This window comes from Dendropsophus ebraccatus, chromosome 11 (genome assembly GCF_027789765.1).
Source record: "Dendropsophus ebraccatus isolate aDenEbr1 chromosome 11, aDenEbr1.pat, whole genome shotgun sequence".
In the NCBI taxonomy this organism is placed as follows: Eukaryota; Metazoa; Chordata; class Amphibia; order Anura; family Hylidae; genus Dendropsophus; species Dendropsophus ebraccatus.
The window spans coordinates 85,216,328-85,233,345 of record NC_091464.1 but is presented as its reverse complement, the minus strand read 5'-3'; the positions used below and the strand labels follow the sequence as shown (position 1 = coordinate 85,233,345).

The 17,018-nt window shown below is 41.1% G+C and overlaps 1 protein-coding gene across 1 annotated transcript in view; it reads right to left on the bottom strand.

The window, feature by feature from the left end:
* The window catches only part of COL8A1 (collagen type VIII alpha 1 chain), a 65,446-nt gene extending 49,831 nt beyond the window's left edge, over window positions 1-15,615 (bottom strand). The window contains exon 1 of the mRNA XM_069946322.1: window positions 15,488-15,615. Coding sequence (XP_069802423.1) covers window positions 15,488-15,577 — 90 coding nt within the window. The 5' untranslated portion in view covers window positions 15,578-15,615. The remainder of the gene's footprint in view (window positions 1-15,487) is intronic.
* Between the last annotated feature and the right edge of the window lie 1,403 nt (window positions 15,616-17,018).

The window sequence follows — 17,018 nt, the reverse complement described above, 5'->3', positions numbered from 1 at the left end:
AGTGGGGTGGGGGGCTCATTCGGGAAGCCCATAGGAGATAGCGGTGGTCTGCTGCTGCCTCTCCTATTACATGGAGCGACGGCAGTAGATCGTTGCTCTCCACGCCGTTTGTCTTTCAACATGTTGAAAGACAATGATCAGCCGGCATTGTTCATGTCAGCTGATCGTTGCCTTTCATTACACAAAACGATTATTGTCCATAATGGCCGATAATCGGTCAAATCTGGACGATAATTGCTTCATGTAATAGGGCCAAACAACAGATATCTGTCACCACTATTTCAAGGCTCCAGTGGGACCAGGCATGAAGTGTCTAATTGTCATAAATTGGGATCAGGGTAAAAAACATACCGTTCTTGCACAAGGCAACTACCTCAGAAGTTTCATTGATTTTCTTAGACTTCTTACGTAATATTACTCTGGCAGCAAACTATATTATTGCATTAAGGAATTGTCTTCTACGAGGAAACTTGTGTCAACTAAAACACCAAGCTGTTCTCCGAATAGACATAAATCTATTGCTGAGACAAACGCTGCAATGCCAAACAAGAAAACCTTCATGGGAAGATACGGCTGAAAAATGCTGAAAAAAAAGTAGAATGTAGAGGCAAATCCCTTTGGCTGACCCCACCAATTCACATAAGTTGGCCCTCTCCACTTTGATCTCTATTCCTGTAAAGAGGTTTAACTCTCTCTCTGTACTAACCATTGAAAATTTAGAGCCTCTGCCCACGGAGAGCACAGAAGTACCAGGTTTGGCAACCCTGCTGTCCCCTGCTTTGTATTTTGGTGTCAGTTTATTTTATTAAATTTTTTTAATTTTCTAGCTATTTCCCGCTTAAGAGCCAGTTGCCTGGGAGCCCTGTCTACATCATAGACAACATCTCAATGTTGTAGTGTTTTGCCATTATGGCCACTGGGTGGAGAAGGAGACGCCAATATATACCTCATTAACCTCTCTTCTTTGGCACCAGATTGGGGCAATTGTGGACATTTATCAAGATCTTAAATAAAGACCTGCCTCCATATACCCGGCTGAATTTAGGTCCACTCCTCTTAGTACAGCCAGTGGGACCAGCATCTGTCACAGGACTTGCTTACAAATCTACACCTGTTTCCAGACATAAACCATGATAAATTTGGCATGAGAGAAGAGAAACTTAATGGATAGATTCTTTAAATAATAAGTCATAAGTAGATGTGAGCGAACCTTGAGCATGCTCGAGTCCATCCAAACCCGATCGTTCGGCATTTGATTAGCTGGGGCTGCTGAACTTGGATAAAGCTCTAAGGTTGTCTGGAAAACATGGATACAGCCAATGAATATATCCATGTATTCTACATAGCCTTAGGGCTTTATCCAACAGCAGCCCCCGCTAATCAAAGGCCGAACAATCGGGTTCGGATGGACTCGAGTATGCTCAAGGTTTGCTCATCTCTAGCCAGAAGTCCTATTCCTGCCCCTACCATTGTATCCCACATCTATGGTCATCACGCCACTAGGTGGTCTAAGGTTGTTGACTTGACCAAAAGTATTACGGCCATTAAAGGGGAACTATGAGCAGGTTAAGCCAAGGTAAACACTACGTAGCACTGTCATGTCTACCAGCCCCCCCCCCCCTTCTGATAATGATAATCAATGGAGGGGGCAGGCCGGATGACGCGCCAGTGCTCCTAAGGGTGCTCCGTAGCGAAGACATTTACCTTCCTTCTTAGCGTCCCTGGTGCTATAGGGGGCTATCAGCAGGTTAGATTCTTTTAACTTTCTAATAGCTTCCCTTTAATTCCCTGTTTACTACATCATTTCTCTTAAAGTTAATGGTTTGTCATCAGCGATGTTGGTTGACATAGTATGAAGATTGCTGATTGGACATTTAAGAGGCCATCTTGTGTCTTCTGCTCCCTGGTGCTCACTTCTGCTATTCCTACGTATTGGAAATATACCTTCTAAGAGCAGAGGAGGAAAGGTGTGAGTTCTAAAAAATCAGCAACATCCTGCAACTAATTGTCATTATATGTACTGCCTGCAGGCGGTGACTAGGTCTTACACCGATCACCCCGGGTCTCAGAAGGTATATGTCTGAGATGGAAGAGAAGAAAGGGCTGGGGAGCAGAAGACATTAGATGTTTTCTGGTCCCTGGACAACCCCTTTAAGGACATATCCTGTTACTATGCCACCAATGTCTAATAAGGGAAGCCTGATAACCCTTCAACACTTTTCTATAAAAGTACTTATAAGTGAAGTCTGTAAACGTTATACCATAGAAACATGAACTACAGATTTTTTAATCCTAAAAAACTTTATAATCCAACACAATAAAATATATAGAGATTGTCACAATACCAGAATCATTAATTTGGGCTAGGATAAGAAATTATGAAATGCTTTTCTAATATATATATATATATATATATATATATATATATATATATATATATACTGAATAATCCAGAATCTCTGCTTCTATTGTTGTCAGGGATTAAAGGGATTCTCTAACAAGGTACAAGGTATAAGATAGATAGATAAACAGATAGATGATAGATGATTAGATAGATAACAGATAGATAGATAGATAGATAGATAGATAGATAGATAGATAGATAGGAGATAGATAGATAGATAGATAGATAGATAGGAGATAGATAGATAGATAGATAGATAGATAGATAGGAGATAGATAGATAGATAGATAGATACATAGGAGATAGATAGATAGATAGATAGATAGATAGATAGATGGATGGATGATAGGTGATAGATAGATAATATGTAGGAGATAGATAGATATTTTAGATTAGAGAATGTACATAACATTATAGACCGAGAACACAATCTCGTGTCTCGTCTTTACAAGGCGTTATCTATTTTTAGGTGGAAGCAAATATTTTGCTAGACTCTTTAGCGAATAAAATAAAAAAAATTTTATGTAAGAAAAAGAGCAGTTTGTATACTTGGCATCTGAATCCTGCTCTGGGACAATACTTTCATTTCTCACATACTAGTATCTATGGACTTGTGGTCAAGGAAGGTTCCAAATTCACACACGGCAGATGTAGGAGCTTAACTGCAAAATTCCAGAGGAAATTGACTCCCCAGACAGTACATCTGCTGGAAGACCACACCAGAGTCTCAAATTCTGCACCTTTGAAAATGGGTCTTTGACGAAAGCTTTATCAAGTCAGATGCTTTATGAGGACTGGTCTTAAGGTTGGATTTTCTATTTACTAAGGTCAGGAAGGTTAGCAAACATTTAAAAGTCTGGGCTAGAAGTAACGTACTATAGGAAAATATGACTATAACTTCAAAGAGGCAATAAATATCCAAGAAGACCACTTGTGTCATCTCTTAATAACATGGCTCTTCTGGGTATAAAACTACTAGGAGCGGCAAAGATAATAATGGTTCACTATAGTCTAATGGTTACGATGGCATTTTTTTTAAAAACTTTTTTGTAGTATTATATATTATAGTTTTATATCTAACATTTTCAGAATAAACCTGTACATGTAGGGTTGCATTGTCAGGTTGACCCACCAGTCTAATGAACCCATCCCACATCAATCTTTAGGTTTAGTGCACATTTGACTAAAGTGTATGGAAAGGTGAAAGGGTGACCTGGAGAGCAGAAAGAGTCCTATCTATTTTACATTCTGGCGCTGCATTTTCTCCCTCTACGAGAGAGGAGCAGGTGTATCTTGCAAGCATTGAATTTGAGCTAAACCACATCTGCACAATAGTTGTCCAATGTTGCCGTGACATTGGTAACACCAGGCAGCTATTGAACATTGACGCAATATGCATTGACCTCCTCTTACCTTGGAAGGTACAGTATGTTCCAAGATGGCCAGATGGAGGAAGTGCAGCACCAGAGAACAAAACAGGTAGGACATTTTCTGCTCTCCAGATAACCTATTTAAGCACAGGTGATCAATATTAAAGCGAATGCACCATCAGCTGTTGGCACCGTCATTTTTTAAAATTGCTCGGCGACTGTCTTTTCCCGAGCACAGCCCCCCATTCAAAAAAGGATAGCGCCACCAGCATCCCTGCATCGGCGATGATCATTTAAGGTTAAAAAAAAAATGATGGTACATTCGCTTGAACATTCTGGAAGACAGCTGTGAACATAGGGGACGAGTTATCATACTGGTGTAAAGTGAAACTAGCTCAGTTGCCCCGGCAACCAATCAGATTCCACCTTTCATTCCTCACATATTCTTTGAAAAATGAAAAGTGGAATCTGATTGGTTGCTAGGGCCAACTGAGCCAGCTTCACTTTACACCAGTATGATAAATCTCCCCCATAGTGTATGTATTAATAATTTACCAACATAACACAACGTGAGAGACCGGCCGTTCCGTGAACCGGCCGGGTCACGGAACGTCCGGTCTCTGAAAAGATCATCCCGTCTCTGCCGCAGAGTTCTGATGCTGGCGCATCCGCAGCCGCTCTCTTAATAGTGTGCACTGACATGGTTTTCTACAACTGCCATTCACTGAATAGCGGCCGCAGAAAACTGACATGTCAGTTCTTTGCGGCAACGCGAGGGATCCCGGCCGGAGCGTATATTATGCGTATACGCTCCGGCTGTGATCCCATAGAAAGAAAGGCAATGTACGGCCGTTGTTGCCAATTTCAACAATGGCCGTACTTTTTCGAAAACATACGTTGTGTGAACATGGCCTTACACTGTAAGGTACACGGGTTTTTGGTATGGGTTTTTGGTAAATATACATTACGATAGGTCATCTATATGATAGAAAACTTGTAATGACCTAGGGGGCTAATGGATAGCTAGATAAATAAATAAATATTAAATTACCTGTTGAATATTTTTTGCCTTTTTGGGTTATTTCCACAGTAACGTTTGATATCTGAACAAACATGAAGCATTCCATATTAGGGAATATAGCCTTATGTTCCCCGTCCAGGTTTATTAGAGATCAGGGATGAGTTTAACTTTTCTCAGTTTAAATCCTTCAAATATACTTCAGAAATGATTCATATCTTCAACTATGAGTACTAACATTGTTCTTAAAAAAAAACCTAAGAAAAAAACTAAGAAAAAAATCCAGCTATTATGTAAGGAAACTAGACTTATTTAAAAAAAATAATTTAAAAAATGCTGGATTTTTTTTTGGAACATATTTTTAATTCAAGTATATTTTGCTTTTATCATACATATACATGTTCATCATATAGATGTAGCAGAGCTGATTAAGTCTTTCTGCTCCCTCAGGGCCTCTATGTTCATCTGGTGAGAAGCCTATACATTAAAGGAGTTATCTTAAGTCCCTGTTCATATGGCCTATTAGATAACTATAAGAAATAGGGAAGAGTGGCTAACAAAGAGAAGATCCAACTATGACAAACTTGCACAGTCATCTGTTACATGTCATTGGTTTGAATGGTTGGCATATAACACTACGTTTCCCCAGCTGAATCCCACCATAAGGTAGTATCAGTAGGTTTATCTGCAGTCCTATGTAAATCCACATTTATGACAAAGGACTAAAGGGTCCGTAACACCTTTACAACCATGACAGATGATATCGGTGGTGATAGGGGTTGGCCATTATGAAAAATCAAGGTGAGCCCATTGGCATACGCCTGCCCATAGAGAATACAGGGATGCTCGTGTCAGATGTTCCATATATATATATATATATATATATATATATATATATATATATATATATTGGCTGGACAATCCATCCGTCAGTTATTGAAGGTATATGGGGCCTTAAGGATTCTTTTCTATGGGCAAACCCAATGCCCGGTACAAGCACAGCTTTTTACATGGCTCAATGACTGTAGTGGAGGCAATTCAGCATCTGAGACTAGTAAAAACCTGACTCCAAACATTGCCATCATTATGTTAGGCTCACAGCACACCCGGGGACTCCGTGTGGGACATGAAAGACCTAACACCAGAGTATTATACAGTCCTTAAAGATGAACTACATTTAAAGGTAGTCTGCTGCCTACACCGCGGGTTCCCTGCAGACAAATACCTTTTACTTTCAAACACGTTGGTGTTTCAGAGAAAGCCTTAACTTAAAGTGTATCTGTCATTATAAAACACTCTTTACACCTCATAGAGACATGTCAAAAGTTTTGATCGGTCCGAGTCTCAGTGGTCAGACCAATGCTGATTGGGAGATAAAGCGGGGAGAAGACTGCAGCTGAGCTCTGATTTAAAAGACAAAAAATGGCAGGCTCAATGGGAGCCCATTATAAGTCTGACTTTTTAAAAAAAAAATTTTTAAATTTAGAGCGGGGAGAGGACACGCTGCAGTGCGTCTTCTCCCCGCTGAATCTCGTGATCGGCATGAGTCTGAGCACTGAGACCCGGATCGGTCAAAACTTTTGACAAGTCTCTATGAAGTTTTTTATAACTATGGTGACTTTTTAAAGTGTAACTATCATTTAAACATACTTCTGACGTGTCAGAAGTTTGTATCGCTGGGGGTCCAGGTGCTGAGACCCCCGCCAATTACTAGAATGAAGGGGCAGAGACACTGAGAAGCATGCTCTCTGCCACTTTATCTCTACTCTAAACTGTTATAGTGAGCAGTCTCCAGAATTATAATGGAAGTCTATGGAAATTCCAGCAATTCTGTATACCAGAAGTCTCATCGGCTTCCATTATAACCATAGACCACTTGCATTAACAATTTTGAGCAGAGAACAGAGGTCAGAGGGCGCAATGCCAAACACTTCTTCCCCTTTGTTCTGTCGATCGTTGGGGGTCTCAGCACCTGGACACCCACCCATACAAACTTCTGACTAGAGTTCGGACACTATTACATGGCAGATATTTGAAGCAAGCAAGCGCCAACCTGTTACACAAAACGATTATTGGCCGGAACGGCAGGTAATCAGCCAAGTACGGCCGATAATCACTTTGTGTAATATTGCCCTTAAGCAGTACTTAAGCATGCTCAAGTCCGATAGTATTTGAATACCAGTGGCTGATGAAGTTGGATGTTTGCGTTCCACTCATCTCTACTTCTGACATGTCCTTGTGCAAAAAAAATTGTGTTCTTGTCAAGTTTGATAAATGTGCCCCTTGATGCTTTCGGCAGCATAAATCTACTAAATATACTCTTACATTAGCCGTCTTACACAATCTCCTGAAATCAACTTTGGTCTGTGGGTGGTAAAATTCTAAGTAACCTCATATACCTCCTATATGTGAGTTTGTACTAAGGCTAAAGAGACGGATCATGACCTCCCCAAGGTAGACAACCGAACTGCTGCTGTAGATCAAGGCAGCCGGCTAGGACAGAGAACATGAACAATATAGGTTCAGCCAAGCAGAGAGCTACCTATTGTTCAGGTCAACCCTCAAAAATGGGGTCTTCAAGAAGCCGAACACTAAAACTTTCCCCCTTACCTAGGTGTAAACCTTTACTATGTTTGTTCCTCACTATTCAAAGCTGCTGTATTCTCATGTTTGCAGAAGATCTCCAATGGAGGAATTTCTTTCATCTTTGCCGGTTGCTTAGAATCGTAGCAATGACAACTCTTACATAAAAGTGTATGTCCTCCCCTTAAACACCCTGATGTTATCGCCCTCCACCGGGATATCCGAACATAGCTGAGCGCTGAATATATAGGGAACCGGCTGACCATGAACACTGCCTATTCATTCACATGGTGGACAACTGGCTTTCATCTTCGGGATTGGTTGGACATGACCCCCTCTGATCGGCTGATTATCCTGTATACAAGGGACAGGGGATAAGGTTTCATCTTGTGACAACCCCTATAATATATTTACAATGCACTGATCTCTCTCTTTGTGGCCCATAGTAACCAATCCGAGCTTTTAACCAGAACAATATGAGAAATAGAAGCTGAGCTGGGATTGGTTGCTACAGGCAAGAAAGAGAGAGTCTTACTATAAGACGGCTCGATAATCTCCCCCCTTTTTTCCTTTGAAATAATCTCACATATCTTCCCCACGTTTTATATGTTTAGGGTCAAATTGATTTACTTGTGTGGAATAAAATAGCCAATAAAAATCAATAACAATAGATCAATGGCCTTTAGTATACTATTCATAAATGAAGAAGCTCCACCCCCTCTAACCCCCCCCCCCCCCCCTCTTCCTTTTCTGTCCCAGCTGGATGACTCTTCCATCCATAACATGACGCCCTGTGGAGGAGCATTGGAACAGGATGTCTCCCATAGTGTATATACAATATACTGTAATATATATATTTAGTCAGACCACTGCTTTTAGAGCAGAGTGGTGCTTCGTAACCTAGATAACAAGCTGTCAACAATGGGAAATATAGAGCGGCATTTCAGAAGAAGGAGGCAAGTTTGCCAAATGAATGTATTTGCAAAAATATTTAACTAATTTTGTTATATGAGATGAGAATACCGCTTTAAAAATAGTAAGCTCTTTAGCTCCCCTAGTGGTAGTCACAGGTAGCTAGAATTTGTTTTATTAACGTGTGGGTTCACACACAACTGATCCGTAGTGGATTTCAGGGGGGGTGCGGGAAGTAGTGTACTCTTTCCAGTCTAGAGAGAAGGAGAGGTTTTCTATGGAGATTTACTCCTGCTCTGGACAGTTCCTGACATGGACAGTGGTGGCAGCAGAGAGCACTGTGTCAGACTGGTAAGAATACACCACTTCCTGCAGGACATACATCAGCTCATAAGTACTCTGAAAGACTGGAGATTTTTAGAATGGAAGTATATTACAAATCTCTGGCACTTTCTAGGACCAGTTGATGTGATATATATATATATATATATATATATATATATATATATGCATGACCTTTTTGATACAAATTTATAAAACGTACTGAAGATTTTAATAAAGCTGGAATAACAGAACAAGCGGAAATCTCCATAGTACGGTCAGAACGTGCCTTTCTCCCGTTGGCATAGAGACCTTGCTGAAGAGGCCTGATAAGTGCCGTCCTGCAACAAGCTACAGATTTTTGGCTTAAATGGCTTAAACAGGAGTTGAACTTACTATAGTGTACAGTATCAAAAATGTGCTATTGTTGGCAAAGCGGCGGAGTCCTAATGCCATCAGAAGACATATTTCATGCAGGTTGTAATAGCACAATCTAGCAAGTGGGAAAGAAAGCAAAGACAGGCCTCAGATGTGATAGGACTCGAGGATCTTAGCTTCAAGGCTCATAACATAGCCTAAAACTCTGACATCTAAATGGAACACCAGAAAGCCACAAAGTAAAAAAAAAAGCTAAGATTTCTGGTCTTATCATCCAGAGCACATTGTACATTTAGACCATACAAGAAATGTTAGCTGTTTAGTCTGACCAAGGTTGTTACCCTCAGACGCCAAGCAGATCCAAAAAGCTTTAGATTGGTGATCTGCCAGGTGTTCTTGAGTTCAGAGCAAGTGAGGCGGCCCGCCGTCATTATTAACTGTTCCTATGATTTTATTTAATTATATTCGTCTAAAATTTTTACAACTCATCTCTCTACTATTTTTTCCTGGATGTATTTTAGAATTTTCTACTTTCCTTCATACAGTAGCTACCACTAGGGGGAGCTAGCTGCATACTGACTTTAGCTGCATACTGACTTGTTGCACGCTTCCCCTAGCGATGTGTATAAGCAGCCAGAATTTTGGAATTTAAAGGGGTAGTTTACCAAAATTCACCAAATTTTCTTTCAAATGAACTGGTGCAAGAAAGTGACAGAGATTTGTCATTTACTTCTATTGAAAATCTCAAATGTTTTTAAATCACCTAGAGCTGGAAAGTTATATATCACTGTAAATTACTTATATAAAAAAAAAACCTGAAGCCAGAACTTATCAGCTGCTGTATGTCCTGCAGGAAGTGGCGTATTCTTTCCAGTCTGACACAGTGCTCTCTGCTGCCACCTCTGTCCATGTCAGGAACTGTCCAGAGCAGTGAAAACCTCACTTTCCCTTTCAGAATGGTAAAAATACAAGACTTCCTGCAGGACATACAGCAGCTGATAATTCCTGGAAGACTTGAGATTTTTTAAATAGAAGTAAATTAGAAATCTCTGGCACTTTCTGATTCTTTCACCAGTTGATTTGAAATGTATATATATATATATATATTTGCAAAAGTCTGTTTGTTGGTCAGCTCACCTGCTGTGGTATAGCCGTCGGTGCACGGTAAGACCCGGAGCCAGGGTCACAGCATACCAGCATCACAGCATATCTGATATATATATATTTATATATATATATATATATATATATATATATATATATATTTCAAAATTACCCCTTTAAAGTGTCACTTTCACCCCATTTTGTCATTTTTACATATTTGAAAAGCTGTACATTACTAATTTAGCTGTCTCCATAGCTTCTTTCAGATTATTGATCATGATGCTAGTACTTGTTTGGCCCTCCCCTCCCAGTCCATGCCGGCTTCTCTGGACGTGCGCATTCACAACAGCCTTAGGCTAGGTTCACACTGCGTTTTCAGCATCCGTTTAACGGATCCGTTTTTTTGCAAAAAAACGGATTGCAAAAAACGGATGAATTTGTGTGCATCCGTTTTTGATCCGTTTTTCCATTGACTTCCATTGTAAAAAAAAAAAAAACGGATCAAAACGGATGCAGTTTTTTTGACGCACAATAAAGTACTGTTGACACTACTTTTTTAAACGGATGCTGAAAACGCAGTGTGAACCTAGCCTGCTGATTCCAGCAGTAGCCAGCCCCCAGCACCATCCTGCAGCAGCGGATTTCATCCGGCCCAGACACGATGGGGTAATGAATGACTCCACCGTGCCTGGCCCGGATGAAATCCGCTGCTGCAGGATGGTGCTGTAACCTCCATTAGTGCCTGACGTCGCTGCGGCTGTGAAGACGTCCCTACAGCCAGCAGCGATACAGGAGCCACAGCCTCCTGTGTTACAGCTATCTGTATGTACAGTAGTTTCGTATTAAGCAGCCATGTATAGTCAATAGGGAATGACTAGCCATGCGGTTTCATGTCTGCATTTACATATGAAGTTTGGATAACTCCGTACACAACATGTATACTGCTATATAGCTCTATTGCATGATATATAGAAGACCAAAACTCACCATAAGAGTCAGGAAAAAGTTCATCTGAGATGTAAAACATGCTTCCAGCCCTATATAACTCCATATTTTCATTTTCATTTTTAATACAGGACTGTTAGGAATAGGATACAAGGCAATATTCAGTTTATAGGTTCTATATCTCCTACGGTTTTGGACCAGATTTAAAGGGATACTCCAGCAAAAAAATCTTTCAAATCAACTGGTGCTAGAAAGTGGCAGAGATTTGTAATTTACTTCTATTAAAATATCTCAAGTCTTCTAGTACCTATCAGCTGCTGTATGTCCTGCAGGAAGTGGTGTATTCTCTCCAGTCTGCAAAGCAGGAGAGGTTTTCTGTTTCAATATATTTTATAAAATTTTTGTCAATAAATTTTTCAGAACAAGGGTACAAGTTATACATAAGAGAAATCCAAAATAAACCATAAAATATAACATAAAAGGTCATGTGTATATCAAGTTATCAGCAGGAGAGGTTTTCTATGGGGATTTGCTGCTGCTCTGGACAGTTCCTGATATGGACAGGGGTGGCAGCAGAGAGCACTGTGTCAGACTGGAAAGAATACACCACTTCCTGCAGGACATACAGCAGCTGATAAGTATGGAAAGTTGAGATTTTTTACAAATTCATATAACTTTCTTAAACCAGTTAATTTGAAAGAAAAAGATTTTCATCGGAGTGTTCCTTTAAAGCTCTCACTACAGACATATTATAATGGCAAAAAAAAAAAGCTAATTTTATTACCTTTTATTTACTTAATATAAAAACGGCCGTTCATATCAATAAAAATGTTGTTTCCTTATTGGAATGAACCCATATAAATACGACAGAACATCAGTAACAGATGGGTTGGTAGATGGGGATTTGTTACAGTAGCTGAGTTCTCATTTAGCATCCATGAAACCTCTGGGTTCTCCAGCGCAGATATTGTAGGAAATTTCTGCGGTGTTATTCTTTTGTGGGAGATGCTGCGGTGCCCCAAAGCGAAGTGCTGTTATGGTTTCGCTTCATTGTCAAGAGCTGGATGTTATAGGAAGACTGTATGGAAATGTAAGATGCTAATATAAACCAGAGGTCTGACCCAACTCACTGCCAGAACTCCTGAGACTGCTCAAGGGAACATATCAACATCGCTGTTTATAGAAGAAATGAAAGAGACATCTGATACAATCGTTACTTTTCCCGTTTTTTGTGGAGGGGGGTTTATTATACAGTACGAGCTGCCAATGAATAGAGAAACAGGCTTGATGAATTATTAGAGGGAGGACCCTTATATTGTGAATATAGGACATAAAAGGAAGGATTGGTCGACTCTAATAGGTGGACCGCCCTGCTGGTAAGATATATCCAATAAATATTATTATTAGTATTATAATGTAATATTAGGGCCCGTTCACACTGAGCAAAAGTAGCGGAATTTCAAGCGGAGCCCGCATCACGGGTTCCGCTTGAAATTCCGCCACTTTTGGTCAGTGTGAACGTGCCCTTAGGCCATGTTCACACAACGTATGTTTTGTATAAATCACAGCTGTTGTTGCAACTTGCAACAAAGGCCGTTATTTATACAAGACATACGTTGCATTTGAATGAATGGAATCCAGGCCAGAGCATATACACATAGTATACAATTCGGCCGCAATTCCATCTGGCCGCACCAAAAAAGTATCATGTCAGTTTTGTGCGGCCACTATTCATTGAATAGCTGCCGCACAGACATGTCGGTTGACACAATGGAGCGTGCGCTTCGGCTGCACTCTCCATTGTGTGCAGCGGAGAATTGGGATGCGGGCGCAAACGGGTGTGCCCGCATCCAAATTCACCAGAAATGAAGATTATCCATCCAGGTTACAGAATGGCCGGTCTCATATGATGTCTGAACAGGGCCTAATACAGTTATGGTTTCATGGGGTTGAGTCAGCATGATATTAAAGGAGAAGTCTGACCATTTTTAAAATCTGGCAGCCGGAAGGGGGGATTTTGATAACCAGTAGGAACCTACCTCTCCCTGTGCCCGCGGTGAGGGGCGGAATCGTCCTTGGGACCCCCACCGGGCTCCTGGTTCTCTGGCGCTGCACGACCCAGCTGATTAACTGACTGCTCAGCCAGTCAGTGACTGGGGTGGGACGGTTGGGACTTCACTGATTTGCTGAGCAGCCAGTCCATTTCCCTCGAGTCATGATGTAATCAAAATGCCTTCCAGCGGGGGTCCCAATGCCGGTCCTGCCAAGGCATCGGGGAATGGTAAGTCCTTACTGCTTATCAAATTCCCCCCTGCCAGATTTTAAAAATGTCCGGGCTTCTCCTTTAAGCGTCTTAGATATGAGAATCCTTAATAAAAGTTACAATGAATCCTGATTGTATTATTGAGATATATAACTGTGATATACAGCAACAATTGGTCCTATAAAGGCAGAGACATCTATGAGGTTCATGGAGGAATGGGTTCCAGGGCAGAAGAACCTGGGCAAGGATCCTCTGCCACATAAATGGTTGGGGGACGTTAACCCTAGGGATATCCTGTCCTGGCTATAGGAGTGGTAATGTTCTCTAACACCAAAAGGGATCACTTTTTGTAATGGAGTCTATTCCTCCTCTTTGTACAGGTGCTTTTTGAGAAATGTATACGTAAACCACAAAATGCTCTCTACAAGCCATGGCCATCATCAGATGACTTTAAACCCAGTATAAGACTGTCAGGGCTGCAACCACTTTACTATTACTTTACAATGTTATTGTAAAGCAAGGTGAGCACTGTACAGAAGTCCTGGGTATAAATCCATCCAGGTCAACCTCTGCATGGAATTTGGTGTTTGCTTCCTCTTGGTGCTCAGATTTCCTTCCACAACATGAAACATACTGGGGTACGGTTGTGGGCCCCAAAAGGGACAGAATGAGAAGGTGAAAAAATGGATCCCCAGCAAATGTAGCGCTTCTAATGCACCGATTGAGAGATACAATGTGCTAGATGAAAAATGCCATTTTAAACAATAAAACATACAAGGCAATCTAAGAAATGCACAACAGGTTTCAGGGGCAGAGCCCCTTCATCAGGGCCGATCAGGATTTTTTTTCTGCTCAGGGACAGGGAGGAGCTGCGGAATAGGTCAGCACCTAATAAATAAATATTAACTATGGCTTAAGGAATTTCTGCTGACTAACCTAAATTTTAAGCCGAGTGTCTCAAGGATGAGGGACCAGGATGGTTTCATCTTCCCTATATGTAGCAGGTAGCCTAGAGACTGTGCAGCAATGGTCCTCAGCCTATGACTCTCCAGCTGTTGCCAAACTATAATTCCCAGCACACCCAGCCAGCCAACAGCTGTCCAGGCATGCTGGGAGTTGTAGTTTTGTAACCGCTCAAGAGCCACAGAGTGGAGTCCGCCGCTGTAGAGAGTCCTATACATTTCTTAAGTGAGCGTCCACAAGACCTTTCACAGTCACATCATGCAAAAACCTTCTTCAAAGTAATTTGAATGTCAACCATTAAACTTTCCATGATGCACCCTAATGGACTATCCGAAGTATAAGTCTACAGCGCTCTATTCTATACTAAGCAATTCCCATAAAACAACATAAACGCCTCCTTTTACACATGGCCAACATATTTGGCAGCCAGGAGTCCCCTGAATGTGATGGGACTATAATAACCCCTATGTTTATACAGCCTGGGCTTTTAATCGTAGTGTTCATTAGCTCCCAGAAATGATTGATAAGCATTATATATATATGTATATTTTCACCATTTACACCATTGCACTGGACCGTACCACTCATAGACATTGATATATTTGCACAAGGCGATACCATTATATGGCTATAGCTAGGATGGGTCAACCAACAAGGCAAATTATACAAAAGTTAAAAAAAAAAAATAATTAAAAAAATTGCAGACGATTTGTCAGCGAAATCCTGTTCTCCATTCCTACTTTTGTTTCTTTCATCCATCTGTGCAAATAATTCCGCAGCTTCCTAACGTTAATAACCAGGATTTTTCCGACAGATTATTACCTTCCTGTTCAACCTAGTGCCCCAGTTTTGGAGCGTCAGATGATCGGCGGCCAAAGAGAACAGAAATAGCAATAGTTATTCTCCACCTGATATTCTGCACATCATCCCTGCCGGGAGGATGAGGCTTCGCACTTTGTTGCTGCTGCACCTGCTGCCTGTCCCGGCCGGCAGTCAGTATCTGGCAGCTAGTCCTTGCACCTTCTAAGAATTTCACTGCAGTTCAAATTACGGCAATAGCAACAAACTGGTATCGGTTACAAAGTGCCTTGTGATACAAGCAATATTGAATAGTTTAAAAATAAGAGTGACTTTGATGGTCTTAGTTACAGTTTTTACAGTTATTAAAGGAGCAGGTCTTTCTGAGCAGGTAGATAGAAGACAAGAAAAGGATGCCATCCTCTTACCTTAGTTATGCAAGTTCCAAGACAAAGGTATGATGCAGACATGTGACAGTGGGGGACTGAGAAAGTGCTCTGATCAGCTGCCGTTAACATTCCCTTGGCTTTTATCTGCAGGTGGGAGGAGAGTTCCCCTGTAGTAGGTGGGCTGAGAATGTAGCATTCAGACGGGCAGGCACATTCACCCAGCACTCTGTTTACCAGGGAGCAAATGAGAAAGGGAAAAGCAAAGTCATATGGGCTGCAGAAGAAGAAGAATTTGCAAGTGGAAGAAAATGCATGTAAAAAATTCATCCATCCCCGGGAACAGCTAGTCATCTCATAACTCAATGCTGAAAATATAAAAAAAAAAAGGGAAGGGAGGAACAGTAGCTGCAAAGTTCAGACTTCTTTTACTCGGATGGTTTTGTGTATGCAGAATACTAGCATTTTATATTAGATATAATAAGTTACGAACCCGAACCTCGGCAGGTTCGCTCATCTCTAATAATAACACAAAAATTGGGTAAATTGGTTTGTGCCCCCTCCAATGTGCGGTGAGACAGGAAGACAGGTGGATGACATGGCTGCACTACATCTATTCCTGTAGATTTCTACATGGATCAGTAGTGCAGCCTCTTTATTGTAACAAGTAGGTATCAGGTACAGTGGGGGAGGGGAATGTGCTGTCACCCAATCAGTGACTTTTTGGATTGTTCAACTTTCTGGGATTTATGTAATCAGTAGTGTTCAGCAGACCTGGCAAACTCATTGGGATCAGCAATGTTCTCCAAACCCAAAAGTTGGGTGTTTTGATTCCCTGAGGCTGCAGAAATTAGATGTCACCCTGGGGCAGGGGTAGGGAACCTTGGCTTTCCAGCTGTGGTAATATGACAATTCCCATCATGCTAAAGCTCTGGCTGTCCAGGCATGATGGGAGTTGTCGTTTTGCAACAGCCGGAGAGCCAAGGTTCCCAACCCCTGCCCTGGGAAACATGAATATATCCCATAATTGGCCTTACTTATAGATATAAACTGAACGTCATGTTGAAGTGTGTGTATATATATATATATATATATATATATATATATATATATATATCGCTCTCCCTTGTGAAATCTATCACAAATATGGAGCGTTGGCCAAGTATGCCTCTAGACAGGTCTATGTTTCGGTATTTCTATAGATACCTCCATACATCTCCTCCGGTCAGCCATTGAGCTTTATAAGAGGTAATGGAGCTTGGTAGTCATTGTGGGGGTCATAGGTGTCAGTGCCCCTCTGATGTAGTACTTGGCACCACTCCTATAGATTGGGGATATTATTGGGGATAAATGGTATTTATCAGTAGACTAAAATCCCATGTGGTGTCTTCAGAATTTGCAGGCTTCGTTCACATGATGATTTTGCCATTTGTGTCAGGTATACATCCGCAGACTCTTACAATGGGATGCTGATGTATAGATGGATGGACAGACAGGAGCCCCATTAATTTAATGGCTTGAACATAGCAAGGTAGTGACTACATTTGGGTAATTTCCTGAATGTATACATAGA